The sequence below is a fragment of the Hypanus sabinus genome, chromosome 20 (genome assembly GCF_030144855.1).
Source record: "Hypanus sabinus isolate sHypSab1 chromosome 20, sHypSab1.hap1, whole genome shotgun sequence".
Lineage (NCBI taxonomy): Eukaryota > Metazoa > Chordata > Chondrichthyes > Myliobatiformes > Dasyatidae > Hypanus > Hypanus sabinus.
In genome coordinates this window covers 8,649,345-8,669,876 of record NC_082725.1, presented here as the reverse complement: position 1 = coordinate 8,669,876, position 20,532 = coordinate 8,649,345, and the positions used below count along the sequence as shown (strand labels likewise).

Genomic DNA, 20,532 nt, shown 5'->3' with positions numbered 1-20,532 from the left:
TGTTATTTCATTTTAAATGTCAAACGGGTTTTGTGGCTCCCAGTGTTTTCTTTTCTGTGGGAAGTGGGTCCATATGGCTCATTCAATGGTAAAGGTTGCCGACCCCTGGACTAAGGGTTCCATAGTTCCTGATGCAAGGCAACGTTTTAGGCATTAAGATTTGACAAGAACTGTTTATACCATTTGGATTAAAAACAAAATTGCTGCTGAGTAAAGCCATTTGTATTACTCTCTGATCAGTTTTTAAAAAAACTGAAAATATTACGTTTTGGCCACAGATAATTTAAAGATTCAGGATTGTTAATTGTCATTCTTCAATATACAAGAGTAAAGGAGAAAGAAACTTAAATTAGGAAGAGATTTTGTTCCCAATAGCCTTAGTTAACCTCACGCTCAAAAGTCACTATGGAAGTGATATACACTCAGTGGCCACTTTATTAGGGAAGCTCCTGTGTGTCTCTGACCTCCCCCGGTAAAATAGCATTTTCACCCACAGAACTGCCATTCACTGGGTGTTTCTGCTTCTCACATCATGCTCTGTAAACTCTAGAGTAGGGGTTCCCAACCTAGGGTCCACGGACCTTCTGCTTAACAGTATTGGCATAAGAAAGGTTGGGAACCCCAGCTCTAGAGACCCTTGTGTGTGAAAATCCCAGAAGACCAGCTATTTTTGGATACCCCAACAAACAGTCATGCACCAACAATCATTCCACGGTCCAAGCCCAAGATTACATTTCTTCTCCATTCTAATGTTTGGTCTGAACAACAACAACTGAACCTCTTGACCATTTCTGCATGCTGTAATGCACTGAGTTTCTGCCACACGATTGGCTGATTAAATATTTGCAGTAACAAGCAGGTGTAGCTAATAAAGTGGCTACTGAGTGTACTTGAGGCTGTCTTTTGTAGCCAAAGATTGCTTACTGGCAAAAAGGAAGTTTTCACCTAAGTCACTTGTAGAATTTGATTTCGGTGTCTACACAATCATAGAAGAGGTCTGCTACTTCCAAAGGGTTGATGGCTTCATCAGACTTCAGTATATCTTGCATGGCCTCCACGCCTTGTTTCTCCAGTCCCTGTATGGCTTGTAAAAGCTTTTGACCAGACTCCTGTTAAGAGAAATAGAACAATAAAATGTAAACACAAGCGATTCTGCAGATGCTGGAAATCCAGAGCAACACATGCAGAATGCTGGGGGAACTCAGCAAGCCAGGTAGCATCTGTGGAGAGGAACAAACAGTAATTGTCTCAGGCAAGACCCTTCATCAGGACTGGAAAGGAAGGGGGAAGGAGCCAGTATAAGAAGATGGGCAGAGGGGAAGGAGTACAAGCTGGCAGGTGACAGATGAAGCCAGGAGAAGGGGAAGGTGGGTGGGTCGGAGAATCAGGATGAAGTGAGAAGCTGGGAGGTGATAGGTGAAGCCAGGAGAGGGGGAAGGGTGTGGGTAGGGAACAGGGATGAAATGAGAAGCTGGGAGGTGATAGGTGGAAGAGATAAAGAGCTGAAGGAGGAGGAATCTGAAAGAAGAGGAAAGTATCTAAAGTAGAGGTTGATAGGTTCTTGATTAGGCAGGGCATCAAAGGTTATGAGGAGAAGGCAGGAGAATGGGGTTGAGAGGGTTAATATTTCAGTCATGATGGAATGAAGGAGAAATATCAAATGGCCTAGTTCTGTCCCTGTGTGTTCTGGTCTTATGGACCAAGAGAGAAAGGGAAGGAGGAGGAGTGGCACCTCAGGAGCCTGATGTACATGTGAGGAGAAGAGAAGGGGTATGAAGGAAGGTAGAATAGGGAATGGAGAAAGGGAGAAGGGAAGGCTTCAGGAGTAAACCCGGAGCTGGAGTCCCTGTGTTGAGCTCAATGCTGACTGGCATTTCCTATGATGCCTCCAGTGCCAAACTATCAGTTTTTGCTGTTCATCTGGGTTTGTCGGTTGCCTGGAGAGGGGGCAGCCTGCTAAATGGGCAACAGCTTGCTCTCCATATTGTACTACCTAGGCTTGCATATCTAGACAGCTAGGACGTATCATCCAGGATCAAAGCTGACCAACAGAGGTCTCAGATTCCGATATGCTGACGCTATGCAAACTTTTAAGAAAGAAGAGATGCTGTCATTGTTTCTTTGTGATGACTCATGCTGTACTTTTAACTTACCACTGACCCTTGGAAATTATGTTCACATTCACTAATTGATAAAAGATGTGAGTTAACTTCATCCATCCAGAGCTGATAATGAGGTCTTTAGCTTTCCACTACTATCATGTGAATTATGTTGCTGGCAGTTTGGCTCGAAAAGCCAGAAGGCCTATTCCACTCAGTACCTCTAAAAGAATACACTGTCCTGGAATTCAAAGTGCCTTTATAAATCATCTCTCTTTAGAATTCTCCTCAAAATATTTCCCTCTGTCCAGGCCTTTATTCTTCCAGCTCTCCTAACCTAATTTTCTTCTCATCCTCCAGTTCACTTTCTCCTGATGAAGGTTCTTGGACTGAAATGTCGACTGTTTATTCCCTCCATGACCTGCTGAGTTCCTCCAGCATTTTGTGCACACGTCTACTTGGTTAGGCATTCAGACAATTTCCTTTCAGAAAAGGTTTACACAAGATTGCCTGCAATGGGAATTTGAATCTAGCAAGCCAAAATCCCCATGACAATGATTCAGTCACTAGCAGTGTCTCTATGCCTGTACTCAATGGAGTTGAGAAGAATGATGGGTATCTCGTTGAAACTGATTAAATATCAAAAGGACTAGATGGAACAGATGTGGAGAGGATGTTTCCTCTTTTGGGGTAGTCTAGATCCAGAGGGCACAGCCTCAGAATACAAAGATGTTCTTTTAGAACAGAGGTGAGGAGGAATTTCTTTAGCTGTGAAATTCTTTAATCTGTGAAATTCATTGCCGCAGATGGCTGTGGAGGCCCAGTCATTGGGTGTATTTAAACCAGAGGTTGATAGTTGTGATTAGTAAGGGCGTTAAAGGTTACAGGGAGAAAGCAGGAGAATGGGGTTGAGCGGGATAATAAATCAGCCATGATGGTTTGGTGGAGCAGACTCGATGGGCTGAATGGCCCAATTCAGCTCCTGTGTCCAATGGTCTAAAGAATGGATTTCCTGAGAGGGCCATTAGCTCTGATGGCTGTAACCACACATACCGAACAGACTTATCCAACAATATAATGAGCAGCTTCGAAGCATCCCGATTCATGCAGACTTCAGTCACTTCTCCCAAGAGTTTAGATTCACCCAGTTCCCCTGGTGATAGAACCACGCTTGTGAGCTTCTGAACAGATCACCACTATTCAGTGTCAGAATTGTGATCACACAAAAACACATTAGATCACACTGAAGATTTACAGTTGACTCTAAGCAATTTTTTCTCCTCATCGTAAACAAAATTCCACCCCAATTACCCAATAAATGACATTACTTACAACACTTATGTGGAAAAAGTTATGGGCAGCAGTCCAGAGAATGGGGTTGAGAGGGAAAATAAATCAGCCATGATCGAATAATAGAGCAGCTCGATGGGCTGAATGGCCTAGTTCTGCTCCACTGTCTTATGGCCTTATATTTATTGCAGGTTTTTTGGTGTGTGCCTCAAACAAAACCATGTGGCATTATACATTTTCCACTGATCGGATTCACAGAGCTCAAAGAAAGTGTGGTTTTACATTTTTAGAAGCGCAAATTAGTGAAGGATTTGTTAATAAAAGCTGTTACCTTGTCATCACCATGTTGCTTGTGCTGTGTACAAAATGCCTAACATGCCTGTTTCCAATTTTAGAATGTGACCTCACCTCAAAAATCAGTTAAGTACTGCCCATGGCCAAGTAATTTGTATTTCTTTTGGCTATGCATCGCAATCAGTGCTGCTATTTTGCATGCAATTCTCAGCACTGAGCACTGCGCATTAATTGCAGCACCTCTTCTATCACTCAGTTTAAGGTTGCATGTCATGTCAACACACTTTCAGATGAATTCCCTCAGCACCACAGACAAACATTCTGGATAGTCGAATGAGAGCTACTTGATAGAGGTATACAAGATTATAACAGGCATAGACAGAGTGGATAGACAGTAACTATTTTCTCAGGGCAGAATTGGCTAACACAAGACGGAATAATTTTAAGGTGATGGAGGAAGGTATAGAAGGTATGCCGAAGATATATTCTTCACGGAGTGTTTATTGCCTGGAACGCTGCCAGGAGTGGTGGCATAATATGATACCATAACTCCATAAGACACAGAAGCAGAATTAGGCTATCTGGTCCATCGTCTGCTCTGCCACTGCATCATGGCTGATTTATTGCCCCTCGCAACCCCATTCTCCTGCCCTTTCCCTGTAACCTTTGACAATCTTACTAATCCAGAACTCATCAACTTCTGCTTTAAATATACCTAATGTCTTGGCCTCCACAGCCATCTATGGCAGTGAATTCCACAGATTCACCATTCTCTGGCTAAAGAAGTTCCTCCTCTCTGTTCTAAATTGAAATCCTGAGGCTATGCTCTCTGGTCCTACACTCTACCACCACAGGAAACATCCTTTCCACATCGACTCTATCCAAGTCTAGATACATTATGGAAATTTAAGAAACTCTTAGATAGGCACATGGATGATAGAAAAATGGTGCAAGGGCTAGATTGATAGAGTAGGTTAAAATGTCAGCACGACATTGTGGGCTGAACGGACTGTACTGTGTCATGATGTTCTATATTCTACGTCAGATTCCCTGCTTAATTTTCCTTCACTAGCCTGAATGGAATTGAACCCACCTCCTATTAAAAAATATGATCACCCTCTGGACCAGCATCAACTAACAGCACAAATAAGGCACCAATCGCGAGCTACCTCCCCACTCTATATAATATTCAGCCGATCTTTGCCTAAAGTTTGAAAGATGATCAATATCCGGAGAAACAATAGCCCAGCATTTATACTTTTTAAATAACATCATTGTCAAGTAGGTTTTGGAAAAATAAAGCAAAGTAAAACAGGAGAAAGGATTAAGTATTGTACAATTAGACACAACTAATGCACAGCTGCAGAGATATAGAAACGTTTACAGGAAGCAGTTTAAGAATTTGCAAGTTTAAGTCAATTGAATGAAGACTATGATTTTATTAATCAAAATATGATTTCATTACCAATGACCAATTTAGAAGCTACATGCTATCTGTCACTAGAAGCAACACCTCCCTCTGCATTATTGATAACGTTCAGTATAAATTATAAATGGCATTTGCTGTTCTTATAACAGTGACATAAGAGCCACTGCAAAATCTAATTAAAATCTCATCAATATAAACCACGAGGAAACGTGAGATTCAGGAACAGTTATTACTCCTCAACCACCCCGCAACTGACCAGAGGGGATAACTTCACTCGCCCCATCACTGTGGAACTGTTCCCGAAACCTATGGACTCACTTTCAAGGATTTTTCATCTCAATTTTTCAATATTTATTGTGTATTTATTATTATCATTATTTATTTTATTGTGTATTATTGGTGTGTTTATTATTATTCTATACTTTATGATTAGTTAAGTCTGCACACTGCTAAGTGTGTTTTTAAATGTTGCTACTGTAGTGAAAGGATTTCCCACTCAGGATCAATAAAGTGATTATTATTATTATTATTATTATTATTATTATTATTATTATTATTATTAGTTCCTTTGTATTTGCACAGTTAGTTGTCTTTTGTACATTGGATGTTTTTCTGCCTTATTAGGTGTTGTCTTTCGTTAATTCTGTTGTGTTTCTTGGACACTGAGTATTCCCGCAGGAAAATGAATTGGAGGATTGAACTATATATTGTGATACATACTGTATGTGCTTTGATAATAAATTTACTCTGAACTTTGAGGTGGCACTAGGAAGTCTCCTACCTCCTCAGCTTCCATGAGTGACCGGGCACACTCGTGTGCCTGATAGAGCCCGTGTCTACGGTCCGGTCTACTCTGGAAACGTGGCTGCTGTTTGGCTGGATCCTCATCACCAAAACTCGGACTCTGTGTTTTCGGGACTGGCTTAACATTGTCTACAAAGATGAAGGGTTTGAAGATGGACCTAAAAGAACCAAAAAGAATTATCCCCATTAGTAATTGCCAAAGGTTTTCTTTCAAACAACTGCACAATACTAGGAAACACTACAATTGTATGACCTGTGAATATCCTTGTTAAAAATATCACCTTAAAGGATTCTTACTATAGCTTCTTTCCCTTTCTTTTTCAGTCCTGATGAAGGGTCTCGGCCAACGTTCTTCTAACATATTTTACAGTTGGGTGGACCAATCATTGTTCTGAGCACTAAATCTTTACACAGCCTGAAAACTGTACTGCACTCCAATCAAGCATTACAAAAAAAGGGAATTCCAACTGTAAGGCAACAGAGACTATGTGCATCAGAGCGTTTCCGTTACTGTGCAGCCACAATTCTGAGCAGATTAGAAGGGGTAGTGGTCTCAGCCCAAAACGCCACTGATGCTGCCTGACCCGCTGAGTTCCTTCAGCACGCTGAATCAGAATCAGGTTTATTATCTCAACATACGTTGTGAATCTTGTTGTTCTGCAGCAGCAATACACTGCAATTCATAAAAAAATACTGTAACTAATAATAAGAAATACAAATATTTCTTTTAAGGTTGTCATGCCGGAGGTGGTAACAGACACAAACTCCCAATGATGTGCACCTCAAATAGCCTCTGACAACCAAGTCCAGCTCCTGGCCTTCACGTGTGGCTTAGCTACTAAGTCCAGCAGTACCGTTCCTACTGACAAGAGAAGAAACAAAGGCGGGTTACTGGCACTTTGGCCAGATGGGGCTTGTCAGCCATGTATGGCAGCTCATCTAGAAGGAACCTCTGTTGTCCTGTAGCTATATTCACTCATGCAGATGGCTTCGGGAGTGAACCCCGAGGGAAAAATCCGGAGATGGAGTCCCTAAGGCAGTCCCACATTGAGTTCAATGCTGACTGGCAACTCCTGCGATGCTGCTGGTACCAAACTGTATCGGTCTCTGCTGTTCATTTGTATTCATCAGTTGCGTGGAGTGGGGGAGCTTGCTATGAGGGATTGCTATATTGTACTGCCCAGGCTTATGTATCTAGACTGCTAGGATGCAACATCCATGGTCAACTCTGACTATGGAGTCCTCAGAAATAAAGAAATTAGGTTTGAAGTATATTTATTATCAAAGTACATAGACTATATTCAACCTTGAATTTCATCTCCTTACAGGAAGCAACAAAATAAAGAAAGCTAATAGAACCCATTAAAAAAGCTCACCAAACACCCAATGTGCAGAACAAAGAACAAATCATGCAAACACTAAAAATAAAGCAAATAATTATCCAAACTAAAGTTCGCAAAAGTGAGTTCATAGCCATGAAGCTGATCATCATGCAGCCGTTCCTGGAGTCCATTCGTTGCAGGCCACAGCCTCAGTACAGCACAGAGATGAATAAATCTCATGGAGTAGTGAGCCGGACTCTGGCCCAACCCTCAACCCTTGCAGGGTTGGGAATGGTGAGGGTGGAGTGTTGTGGGAGGTGTGTGGCACATGTGACACAGGAAGACTGCCAGTGGTGGGGGACGGTACAGGTGCAGACACACACAGTCCTGAGAATCCAGGCACGGTCATTTGATTCCAAACAATTGGTTTATTGATCACTCCAGAAATTCTCTCTGGTGCTTCCTGCTCCCTCCCCTCACCTTTCCCCCTTTCCCAAACATGATTCCCCTCTCCCTGCCTCCTTTCAACTCTCAGTCTACAATAGAGACCTGTAACAGAACCAGGTTTATCATTACTCACATATACAGCAGCAGTACAGTGCAATACATAAAATTACTATAGTACTGAGCAAAAGTCTTAGGCACCCTAGCTATATATATGCACCTTAGATGTTTGCAAAGTACTCAGAAAAAATGCAAAACCATTTATAATAATAATAAATAAATAATTTTGAGAACATTAATTATAGAGTCCATGAAAGTGAGTCCATTGTTTGTGGAAGTTCACATATTAATTTAAGAGTTGTCAAGCAAAAATACTGCACTTTCAGCTCATTTCATTTTATTCTTAAAACGTTGATATAATTTTTCAAGTTTGATAAATTACACCATCAGCTTGGCATTTAGTAAGTGATCGTCGGGGAGGGGGAGAGTGGGGGAGCACAGGCAGCCTTTCCAGCTTGCTCAGAACAAACTGGCAGTCTGTCTGAACAGAGGCTGGCAGTGCATGAGAGAATACGGCAACTAGAGTGGTTCACCAAAAGCCGAGATATTCTGTAGAAGCAGGCAATTTAATGCAGCATCTTAAAAAAAAACAGATTTAAAGGTGGTAAGCTCTGCAGTTATGTTTAGGACTGTGAAGACCCTAGCAATTTCAATCTCAAATTAAGGAGGGATCACGGTAATAATGTTTTACATTTCTGAATTTTCTAATGGCCTTGTCTTTGCTGTTTGATGTTTATGTGCAGGGATATCAGACCTTTACTAGATTTATACAATGGGAGTTGGCGACATCCAGGAGTAAAATACTAAACAAAATTCTCCAGAATATCCTGGAATCTGGATGAGAAAGAATGTGAAAGAAATGCCAAAGAGGAAGACAATAAATCTTAGAGCAGTAGTTCCCAAACTTTTTTGTGTTACTGTCCCCTTGGCTTCCAGACCACATCCCCAGCAACCAACCCCCACCTTCCTTTCCAGTTATTATGTGAAAACTATGAAGGATTTTGATTTACGATGTGCAGAGAAAGAAAATAGAAACTGCAAATTCAAAGCAGTGACAAATAATTGTAAAAATTATTCAGACTTATTTAACATTACAAATAAAATGCAGTATTTACTTAATTACAGTAAAAACCATTGTCATCAACGATTTTAGAGCTATCATTAGCAGTCAAACTGTTAATTTCATTGCTTTTTCATCTTTCAAAAAGATGGATGGGCTTGGTGGAGTGATACCAATTTCTCAACATCAGAGCTGAATGTCACTCAGAAGGTCCCCATGTTCAATGATTTGCAGAGTTTTGTTGCTTTGAAAGAAATGGCCTAATCTTGCTCCTAGGTCTTAGGGCACAGTAGCATAACAGTTAGCATAACTCTATCACAGTGCCAGCAACCTAGGTTCAATTTCTGTCGCTACCTGTAGCAAGTGTGTGCTGTACATTCTCCTCTTGACCACGAGGGTTTCCTCCGGGTGCTCTGGTTTCTTGCCACTGTCCAAAGACACAGGGGTTAGTAGAATAATTGGTCACCTGGGTGTACTGGGTGGCACAGGCTTGTTAGGCCAAAATGGCCTGTTAACATGCTGCATCACTAAATAGAAACCTTATACAGATACCAACAGGACCGATGCTTTGTCTTGACCAGAAACTACTCCCCATTGCAGAAGCATTAGTATCCAAAGGCAGTTATTCATTAGGAGTTTGAGAAAATTCTGCATGTTGAAGTCCCTGGCAAATTTCTACAGATGTACTGTGGGGAGCATCCTAAAGTGATAAAGAGTAATTAGCTTTATTTGTCACATGTACACCAACGCATGTTAAAATGCATCATTTTGTGTTAACGATGTTAGTAGGTGGTGGGGTGGAGATATATCTCTGCCAAAGGACGTGTAGGGCACTCCTTCCTTCCACTAGTCTGTAGGTCACCTATGGGTAAGGTGTAGCACCTGCTTAGACCCCCGATCAGAGTCAGGTGCAGCCATGGGAGCAGGTGGTGGATGGTCGTATGAGCAGTTGATGCATATCACAAGTCCTGGTTATGCGACCACTGACACCAGGCAGAAAACTTCTGAAGTGTATTGGTAATGGCTGGGGTCACTTGCCTTCTAAAGACACTGCCCAGAAGAAGGTAATGGCAAACTACTTCTGTAGACAAATTTGCCAAGAACAATCATGGCCATGGGACCTTGATCACCCACATCTGACGATACTTCACATAATGAGGAAGCGTTAACGACCTACACAGTCAGCACCGACATAGCAAGCCCACAACTCACTGACACAAACCATACTGTACATCTTTGGAATGTGGGAGGAAACCAGTGAATCCGGAGGAAATACGGTCACAGGGAGAACGTACAAACTCCTTACAGACGTCAGTGGGCACTGGCACTGTAAAATGATTGTGCTAAGTGAAATGCTGCTGTGCCAGCCTCTGGTTGCACCACCATCTGGTACGGAGGAGCCAATGCACAGGGTCAGAAAAAGCTGTTGAGGGTTGGTATTGTCTTGTCTTGTCCGCCGCCCCGGGCTATAAATGTGCAGGAGCAGTGTGAGGTTAAGTGCCTTGCTCAAGGACACACACGCTGCCTCGGCTGAGGCTCGAACTAATGACCTTCAGATCGCCAGCCCAAAGCCTTAACCATTTGGCCACGCATGGATCAGTCAGCTCTATCATGACCAAAAGCTTCCCCACCATCGAAGACTTCTTCAAAAAGTGATGTTTCAAGAAGGTAGGATCCATCATCATCCACCTTTGCCATCCAGGACATGATTCCAACCATCAGTGAGGAGATAAAGGAGCCTGAAAATGCACACTCGTCATTTTAGGAACAGTTTCTTCCCATCCACCATCAGATTTCAGAACAGTCTGTGACACTATGTACCGTACTTTGCTCCCTTTCTGCACTATTTACTTTTTGTATATACTTATGGTAATTTAGAGATCTTTTTATGTATTGCACTGTTCTGTTGTCACGAAACAACAAATTTCATGACATATGTTGATGATTCTGATTCTGAAGAGTCAAGAAGCCAGTTCAAATGGCCACTTGCTAGGATACGACAGTGCACCAAGATAGAGAAAAGCTTGTTTTTATTTATTGTTATTGTAGTAGTACAAGGTAAAACAATTGCAGCATGCAGAATAAAGTGTAAGAGCTACAGAGAAAGTGCAGTCCAGGTAAACATTAAGGTGCAAGATCATGATGAGGTGGATAGCGCAGGCAAGGGTCCCTCTTATCATACTAGGGAACGGTTTCATAGTCGTACAAGAGTGAGGCAGAACTGTGCTTGAGGTTGCTGATAAGTATTTTCAGGCTTTTGTAACTTCTATCTCACTATTGCACAATTTATTTGCTTATAGTAATTTATTATGCATTGCACTGTACTGCTGCCACAAAAATTACCACATATTTCAGTGCTAATAAACCCGATTCTGATTCTGCCTAGAAAATAGGAGTTGGATCCTGAAAGGATGGAGGAAAGAGATTTGTTCATAAATGCTCAAAAGTGGATGGGATAAATACCCCATCTTAACCGCGTTTTACAGGAGCACCATTGATAGCATCGAGACAATGCTATATAATTGTATATAACGTATATAACCATATGTATATATATGTACATTATATAGTTATATACAATATATATAAGTATATAGTTAAATGACAATAAACTTGACTTGACTTAAGGGCTCACAGCATGGGAATGTGAATAATTAGACAACTTTGCCAAAGAACTTGCACAGTGACAATGAGCTAAATGGCTTTCTCAGTTTTGTAACATTTTGATTCTTTGTAGGAACAATATCAAAGACAAGCAAGTTGTCAGAGAAACCAGATAAAATTCCAAGAACTCACTGGCAAATGCAGAGTTTGAATTCGAATACAAGTTAATTTATTCAAGTTTTCAGCACAGGGTGGCAAGAATGGTTGTTCCATTACTGCAGGATGAACAGACCTCCTTGCCTGTTGTTTTCCAAGTGATTCACACTCACTGGCCACTGTATTAGACACTTCCTGTACCTACTAAGTGGCCTTTGGGTGTATGTTCGTGGTCTTCCGCTGCTGTAGCCCACACATTTCAAGGTTTGACATGCTCTGCATTCAGAAATGGCCTTCTGTGCACCATTAATGTGTGGTTATTTGAGTTACAGTCACATGCCCTGATGGAAGGGCCTCAAGCTGAAACATTGACAGTTTACTCTGTTCCATAGATGTTGCCTGGCCTGCTGAGTTCCTCCAGTATTTTGTGTGTTGCTTGGATTTCCAGTACCTGCAGGTTTTCTCATGTTTGTATTGTCACCTTTGTCATCTTGATCCAATCCGGCCATTTTCCTCAACGTCTCTCAATAACAAGGCAATTTCACCCACAGAATTGCCAGTCACTGGATGTTTTTTGTTTCTCACACCACTCTCCATGAACTCTAGAGACTGTTGTGTATGAAAATCCCAAGAGATCATTAGTTTCTGAGTTACTCAAACCACCCCATCTGGCACCAACAATCATTCCACAGTCAAAGTCACTTAGATCACATTTCTTCCCTATTCTGATGTTTGGTCCAACCAACAATTGAACTTCATGACCATGTCTCCATGCTTTTACATATTGAGTCGCTGTCGCATGATGGGCTGATCAGATATTTACAATAACAAGCAGGTGTACAGGAGAATCTAATAAAGGGACCACTGAGTATCTATTCTAAATAGGGAAATGTTGAATAGTTTAGGACTTTATTCCCTGGAGAGCAGGAGAATGGGGAGAGATTTGATAGAGGGTATAGATAGGGTAAATGTAAGCAGCCTTTTCCCACTGAGGTTGGGTGAGCCTAGAACTAGAGGTCATAGATTAAGGGTGAAAAGTGAAATATTTAAAGGGAACCTGAGGGAAAATTTCTTCACTCAAAGGGTGGTGCTCGATGTGGAACGAGTTGTAAGCAAATGTAGTAGACACAGGTATGATTGTACCATTAAGAGAAATTTGGATAGATAAACAGATTGGCAGGGTGTGGAGGGCTATAGACCTGGTGCAGGTAGTGGTATCATAGTTCAGCATGGTCTAGATGGGCCAAATGGCCTGTTTCTGTGCTGTATTGCTCTATAGCTCTGGTACTTGAATAGAGTTATTGGTGCTTTCTGTTGAAGTTAAAGAACACAATTATGTTCATTGAAATGTCCATTCACCCGTTATCAATCTTTTCCAAAGGCAAATGATACTTTGGCAGTGTCCAAGACATGGGACGGAGGTGCTAAAATGTTCCTTGTACCACACCCTGAAACTTCCTTTCAATCATTTTAGTGGCCACGGAGATATACATTATTAATAAATCATTAACATCTCAGTCAGATCTATTCTAATATTGGAGTGATAATTTTAAAAAATAGATTGAACTAATTTTTTCACTTGATCTGCTTGCAACTGAAGAAACTGACTGGTTTGTCTCATTAGCTGCAGTGATCTCTGTTACACATTTTAAATTGAAGTTCTAGTTATCAATTAATGAGGGGGTCTCGTTGAAATGTTGAAGGGTCTTGATAGAGTGGATGTGGAGAGGATGTTTCCCCACGGTGAGGGAGTCTAGGACCAGAGGTCACAGCCTCAGAATAGAGGGGTGTTCTTTTAGGAGTAATTTCTTTAGCCAGAAGAGTAGTGAATTTGTGGAATTTGTTGCCTCAGGCAGCTGTGGAGGCCAAGTCATTGGGCATATTTAAAGCAGATAGGTTGATAGATTGCCAGGGCATGAGTGGATGCAATGAAACGGCAGGAGACCGAGGCTGAGAGAGAAGATGGATCAGCCATAATGAAATAGTGGAGCAGATCTGATGGGCCAAATAGCCTAATTCTACTCCTATATCTTATTAAGGTCTTAAATAAACTGCAAGATGAAAAACAAAAATAAGATTGCAGCTGTGCAGCAGTTAAAACTGTAGGAAAATGGATTTATTTTCTATGAATTGAGCAGTTTTGCATTTGATGGAGAGGGTAGACAGAGGCCCCAGGTTATCAAGTGATTTGCCCATTACACTCTGTTTGATCTGGTAATGGGGAACCAACCTGGCGGGGTCAGGAGTGGCCGTGAAGAAATGGATGCAAGTCGAGCTGCTGCTCTGAGGAAGGACGGACACCATACTTCCCATGACGAGGAAGGAGTTCTGATCCATACAGTCCTTGTCACGTAACGCATCCATCATCGTTTGCAAGGTGATCTTTCCTGGAGAGAACAAAAAGCAATGGGCTTTACCACAACAATTCAGGAAACCTTTGAAACTCCAAACAGTACATTGTTAGAAATTTATTGAATCAACCTGAACTTCCTGCCTCAGCTGAACCACTGACAAAACCATCATTTAATCCCTTTGTTCTTTCAAAATTCCTGGCTGGTGTCCCACATTCCATAAATTTAAGGTGATCAAAAGTTCTGCACCAGTTTTCTCATTTCATTCAAAGTTCAAAGTAAATTTATTATCAAAGTATGAATATGTCACATATACTACCCTGAATTAATTTTCTTACAAGCATTCACAGTAGAATTTTCTTGTACCTCCTACCCGATGGTATCAGTGAGGAAAGTACATGGCCTGAATGATGGGTGTCCTTGACGATGGATGCTGCTTTCTTACGACAGTGCTCCTTGTAACTGACTCAGTGACTGGGAGGGCTTTTTCTGTGATGGACTGGGCCGTATCCAACACTTCGGTAATGTAGCTATACAATGTAGAATGTCTGGTGAAGGTGTTCACACAGTTATGCATGAAAAGGATTTTCCACCAGAGTTATTATCTCTCTCTTATGCTGAGCAACAGTATAGTTGCAAGGCAGCACAGCGGGCGACTTGGAAAAGAACTTACAGCTGTTGTCACTATTTGATTCGTACTGAATGTAACCGTCCAAGCACAGCAATGTATTCCTTGCAAATGGCCCACATTCCCTGCCTGAAAGACTGGGTATGATTCCTGCTCTTTCTGACCCCCATTGAACTATAAAATGTTTCATGCAAGAAGAGGGCATGCATTTAAAGTGAGGGGGGGTATTTCAAAGGAGGTGATTGCCTGGAGTGTAGTGTCCGGGGTGGTGGTAGAGGCAGATACTTTAGAAACTTTTAGATAGGCACATGAATGTGAGGGAAATGGAAGGATATGAACATTGCGTAGGCAGATTAGTTTAGTTAGGATTACAATCCTGATGAAGGGCGTCAGGAATGAATGTGAGGGAATAGCTGTTTATTTTGTTCTATAGACGTTGCTCACCTGCTGAGTTCCTCCAGCATTTTGTGTGTGTTGCTTTGGATTTCCAGCTTCTGCAGATTTTCTGGAGTGTGTGCTTACTAATTTATGGGGTTCAGCACAACATAGTGGGCTGTAGTGCCTGTTCCTCTGTTCTGTGTTCTATGGTCTATGTTAACTATGGGAATGATATGATCTATGGAATTATAGGGAGTACATTCTCCCTGTGACCGTGAGAGTTTCCTCTGAGTGCTCCAGTTTCCTCCCACATTCCAAAGACATACAGGCTAGTAGATAAATTGGTCACATAGATAGCATGGGCTTTTATAGCCAGAAGGGTCTGTTACCATGCTGTACCTCCAAGGAAAAATAAATTACTTCTCTGTATTTAAATGAGGACTGGGCTTGGCTGAGCCCCCACGATTAAATATTTTAGCAGAAATCCAAGCTGATTTTCCTCACAGGCAAATCAGAACGAAGGTGTTGTTTCTTGTCTCAAGTTGAGAGTTGCCATTCTATTGTTGCTGGGCTTTCTGTATCTAAGGTGACTCCAGAGAGAATTAAAAGTCTGCACCAGAATCACGGGTAATGGATGCACATTCTCCAGTGTCACTGACCTTGGTTAATGGTATTTGGAATGCCTCGTTTGTATCCTGTCACGTACAGGACAGGTGTTAAGGATTCCTCTACATGGTATGACTTTATTATAATATGACACTCTACCAGTCTTTTCCTAAAGAATCCACAATCCAACAGGCATGTAGCTTGTGGGTTGCCATAGGAACTCATGTGGAGGCCTCAGTTATTCGTACTCTGCACTTCAGGAATTAGACAGAGACCAAATGTAGCACTTGCTTCCAAGACCAGCAGAGGCCCAAAAACAGGATAGAAGGAGGGCTCGACGTGTCTGTGAAGTGAGTGATCAGGAAGATGGTAAATGGGCTGTTCTCAAATTTAATTGGAAGAACAGGCAAGATAAATAATTTAGCATATTTCACTTAAATAGTGGAATTAAGAAAAACCTCAGTGTCCTAGAAGAAACACGAAGCCAAAGTCAAATTTATTATTGAAGTACCTATTGTATATGTCACATATACTATAATGCAAATCATTTTTTGCAGAAATTTACAGGAAAGAATTAGAATAGGATTTATGAAAAAATATACATAAACAAAGACTGACAAACAACCAATGTGCAAGAAAGGACAAGTTGTGCAAATAAAACAAAACACCGAGAACATGGATTGTGAGAGACCGATGCATGATCTCTAAGGGTAAAGGCTACAAGGAAGTTTCCTCTCTTGGGGTAATCCAGAACTAAGAGATATGGCACTGGAATAAAGGTGAGTCTCTTAAGACGGAATTAAGGAAGAAATTCTTTTCTGGGTTGTGGTTGTTCCAGCTATCCACTCATAGAGTGGACAGCCAGGGACTTTATCCACAGGACAGAAATGGCTAATACAATGGGCCATAGTTTGAAGGTGATTGGAGGAACATATAGTGGGGGTGGCAGAGCTAAGTTATTTATTTATTTATACACAGAATAGTTCATACGTAGAACACCCCACCCGTGATGATGGTAGAGACAGATTAATTAGGGACATTTAAGACGCTCTTAGATGATAGAAAAAATGGAGGACAATGTGGGAGGGAATTGATCTTAGAGTAGGTTTAAGGGTTGGCACAACATCGTGGACTGAATGGTCTGTACTGTACTGTAATGTTCTATGTTTGGCTTGCTTTACCTTAGGGAACTGTAGATGTTGAAACATTAAGAATACACGAGACTAAGATTGATTAATTATGGACGTAAGAGTTTCTGCCGATGCTGGAAATCTTAAGCAACACGCACAAAATGCTAGAGGAATTCAGCAGGTCAGGCAGCGTCTATGGAGAGGAATAAATAGTCATCCGTTTGGGTGAACAGCCCGAAGTAAGCATGATGTTCAGTCCTGATGGAGGAGGGTCTTGGCCCAAAACATTGATTGTTTATTCCTCTCCAGAGATGCTGCCTGACTTGCTGAGTTCCCACGGCATTTTTTGTGTGTTGTTCCATCTCAATGCACTGGTTAGTGATCTGATCTGCCAGAACAGTATAAAGGACAGACTTTTCACTACATCTCCATACATGTGATGCTAATAAACCAATTCCAAATCTTCATTATCCTATAAATGTAATCTTCAATCCAAAAGGTTCATTGTAACCACTCACCTGCTTGTTCCCCCAGCATGACTTTTCCCGGACAGTGGTGATCCAGAGTGTGATCCGGTGGTGAGAATACTGCACAGAAGTTGAATTCCTCCTCTCCGTTCCACCAGCCTTGATTTTGGGCATAACTTCTAAGTTCTGGATGTTCTGCTTCAATGTTGGTAGTTATAGATAATCGGTTACAGATGCTTCTCACACCCTCTATGAACAGAACAGATATTTGATCAGTCATAAGCACAAGAAAATGCGCAGATGCTGGAAACACAAAGCAACGGCACACAAAATGCTGGAGGAACTCAGCAGGTCAGGTGGCATCTACGGAAATTAATAAACAGTCGGTGTTTCAGGCCGAGCTTCTTCAGGACTGAGAAGCAAGGGGGCAGATGCCAGAATAAAAAGGTGGAAGGAGGCTAGCTGGAAGGTGAAAGGTGTAGCCAGGTGGGTGGGGAAGGGCCACGCTGGAGATGAAGGAATCTGATAGAAGAAGAGAGTGGACCATTGGAGAAAGGGAAAGAGGAACAACCTGGGGAAAATAGGCAGGTGAGAAGTAAAAGTTCAGAGTGGGGAATAGAGGACGGGGGGGGGGGGGGGGAGTGGGATATTTGTTTACTGGAAGGAGAAAGCGATATTCATGCCATCAGTTGGAGGCTACCCACATAGAATACAAGGTGTTGCTCCTCCACCCTGAGGGTGGCCTCATCTTGGCACAAGGAGGCGGCCATGGACTGACTCTCTGGAACAGGAATTAAAATGTTTAGCCACTGGGAAGTCCTGCTTGTGGCAGATGGTGTGGGGGTGCTCGACAAATCAGTTCCAATAGCATTATACCAAAAGTGGTTGTTGCTTGAAGAATGTAAATTTTAAGGCATGCATTAACTCCAGATATATTAATTTACTGTTTATCCAAGATTCTACAGAAGGTCCGCCTCTGTAAGGCAACATCTTTCATCAAAGATCCCTACCGTCCAGGCTATGCCATTTTTCACAGCTACCATCGGACAGAAGGTACAGTAGTAGCCTGATGTCCCACTCCACCAGCTTTAGTAACAGCTACTTCCCTTCTATCATTTGGTACTTGACTCAGCTGGCACAACCATAATCACTAGTTTAGGAACACTTTGGCTACTTAGCACTAAAATAGACTTTCTTTTCTAATTATGTACTTCCTTGTGAAATGAGTGTATAATTTACTTATATTTTCCTGTGAATGCTGATTATCTGATGCCTGTGATGCTGCTGCAAGTAACTTTTTCATTGCACCTGTGCAGACATACACTTGTGCAGATGATAATAAACTCGACTTTGACCTTCAACAGCCCAAATTTGAAACAATTATTAAAGACCAAGGAAATCTCAAGCTCAGTTCCAGCTCTCAGTTATTCCATCTTCACCAGGCTGATCACATAAATATATATTATTCAAGAGGTTATGCAATTCCTTTTGAATGGTGCTTAAAAAGAGCCACTCAATTAATCCTACTCCACTGCTCATTTCAAGATTGTTTAATTTCATTTCAAGTACCCAAGTGTAAAGGAGAACGAAATCATTGTTACTCCGGATCCGATGCAGCATAAAAGAAACACAATAAGAACACTATAGTAATAAAAACACAATAAATGTAAATACACAGGATTGTTTATAAACAGATTAATTGTAGCTCTGTAAAAGTGATGCCACATACAGGAGTGTCTGTACGTAAGGTGACTGACAGGCAATGTTAAAGTAATGGTGGTTGTGATTGTGGAGGGTTGAGTTAGTGGGTGGAGGGATTGATCAGCCTTACTTCTTGGGGAAAGTAACTGTTTCTGAGCACAAGGCCCCGGCATGGAGGCCATGCAGCCTCCTCCCTGCTGGGAGTTGGACAAACAGTCCATGAGCTAGCTTCATCTAGCTATGAAAAGATTTCCCTTTCACACTGTACCCTCCCTGTTGGATCCTGGTGATCTTGTGATCCAAAGGTCCTTCAGATGTCAACAATGAGGCATAAAACTTGTCGGTTTAATAAGTGTCATAAGTACAGAAAATGAACAAAGACAAAAGACAAAGAAAAAAGAAGCTGTGGTTGTCCTTTACTAAAAACTAGCTCAGTCTAGAGAAATAACTAGACGTTCCAGTGATATGAGTGACCTATGAGATAGTCAGATTCAGCAGCATGACACCTCTTTCAGAGGAATTTCTTTAAAAATACAGAAGCAGCCGTACTACAACTACTGAAGAGTTCACTGAATAATTGCACATAAATAGTTGATTATTTAAAAATACAAACAAGCGTAGGAAAAGTTGACCTTTGAGAAAAATAGTAATGTTAGTATGTTGAAAAATCCTTCTCTGTATTGTTGGGATTCCAATCACTGGCATCAGGCTGATAATTCCACCGATAACATACAATATGCAGGTGCATTCTATGCACATGACAGCTAGCTTTGATAAGTATGATTCAAAGTGCAAGATTCAGTGAAGAGCAGCTGTGATTACAACCATGATATTCAGAACACTAGTGATTTTAAGAGGAATGAGTGAAATTAATCATGGTTATGAATTTAACAACTTTTGATATCATTTGGAAAATTTATATTTCCCCTCAAATAGCGATAGTCCTACATTGTAATACTTTAGTTTCAACTGCAAGATTAGGAAATTGTTCCACATTTGAAGTCAAGTCACTTTTTATTGTCATTTTGACCATAACTGCTGATACAGTACACAGTAAAAACGAGACATTCTTCACGACCATGGTGCTACATGAAACAGTACAAAAACTACATCGAACTACGTAAAAAGAACAGACAAAAAAAAACACTAGACTACAGACCTACCCAAGACTGCATAAAGTGCACAAAACAGTGCAGGTATTACAATAAATAATAAACAGGACAATAGGCACAGTAGAGGGCAGTAAGTTGGTGTCAGTCCAGGCTCTGAGTATTGAGGAGTCTGACGGCTTGGAGGAAGAAACTATTACACAGTCTGGTCGTGAGAGCCCGAATGCTTTGGTACCTTTTGCCAGATGGCAGGAGGGAGAAGAGTTTGTATGAGCATTGCGTGGGGTTCTTCATAATGCTATTTGCTTTGCGGATGCAGCGTGTAGTGTAAATGTCTGTAATGGCGGGAAGAGAGACCCCGATGATCTTCTCAGCTGACCTCACTATCCGCTGCAGGGTCTTGCGATCCAAGATGGTGCAATTTCCGAACCAGGCAGTGATGCAGCTGCTCGGGATGCTCTCAATAATATTTCCATCAAACATTCAGTGAGAAATAGAGACCAAGCTTCCTGAAGTCACATTGATCTTCAAGATGGAAAAGATTAGCTTTATCTGTTACATCAAAACGTACAGCGAGATGCAATGACCAACAAAATCCGA

General features: G+C 41.5%; 1 protein-coding gene across 2 annotated transcripts in view; it reads right to left on the bottom strand.

Moving 5' to 3' along the window:
- LOC132378264 (secernin-1-like) overlaps window positions 1–20,532 on the bottom strand; it is a 58,697-nt gene that overhangs the window by 3,165 nt on the left and 35,000 nt on the right. Inside the window, exons 5-8 of one of the 2 annotated variants that reach the window (XM_059945035.1) lie at window positions 17,174–17,371; window positions 13,793–13,949; window positions 5,894–6,074; window positions 925–1,109 (exon numbers count right to left, since the gene is read on the bottom strand). In XM_059945035.1, the coding sequence (XP_059801018.1) occupies window positions 951–1,109; window positions 5,894–6,074; window positions 13,793–13,949; window positions 17,174–17,371 (695 nt within the window). In that variant the 3' untranslated portion in view covers window positions 925–950. The remainder of the gene's footprint in view (window positions 1–924; window positions 1,110–5,893; window positions 6,075–13,792; window positions 13,950–17,173; window positions 17,372–20,532) is intronic. The other variant, XM_059945036.1, reaches the window with a different exon arrangement.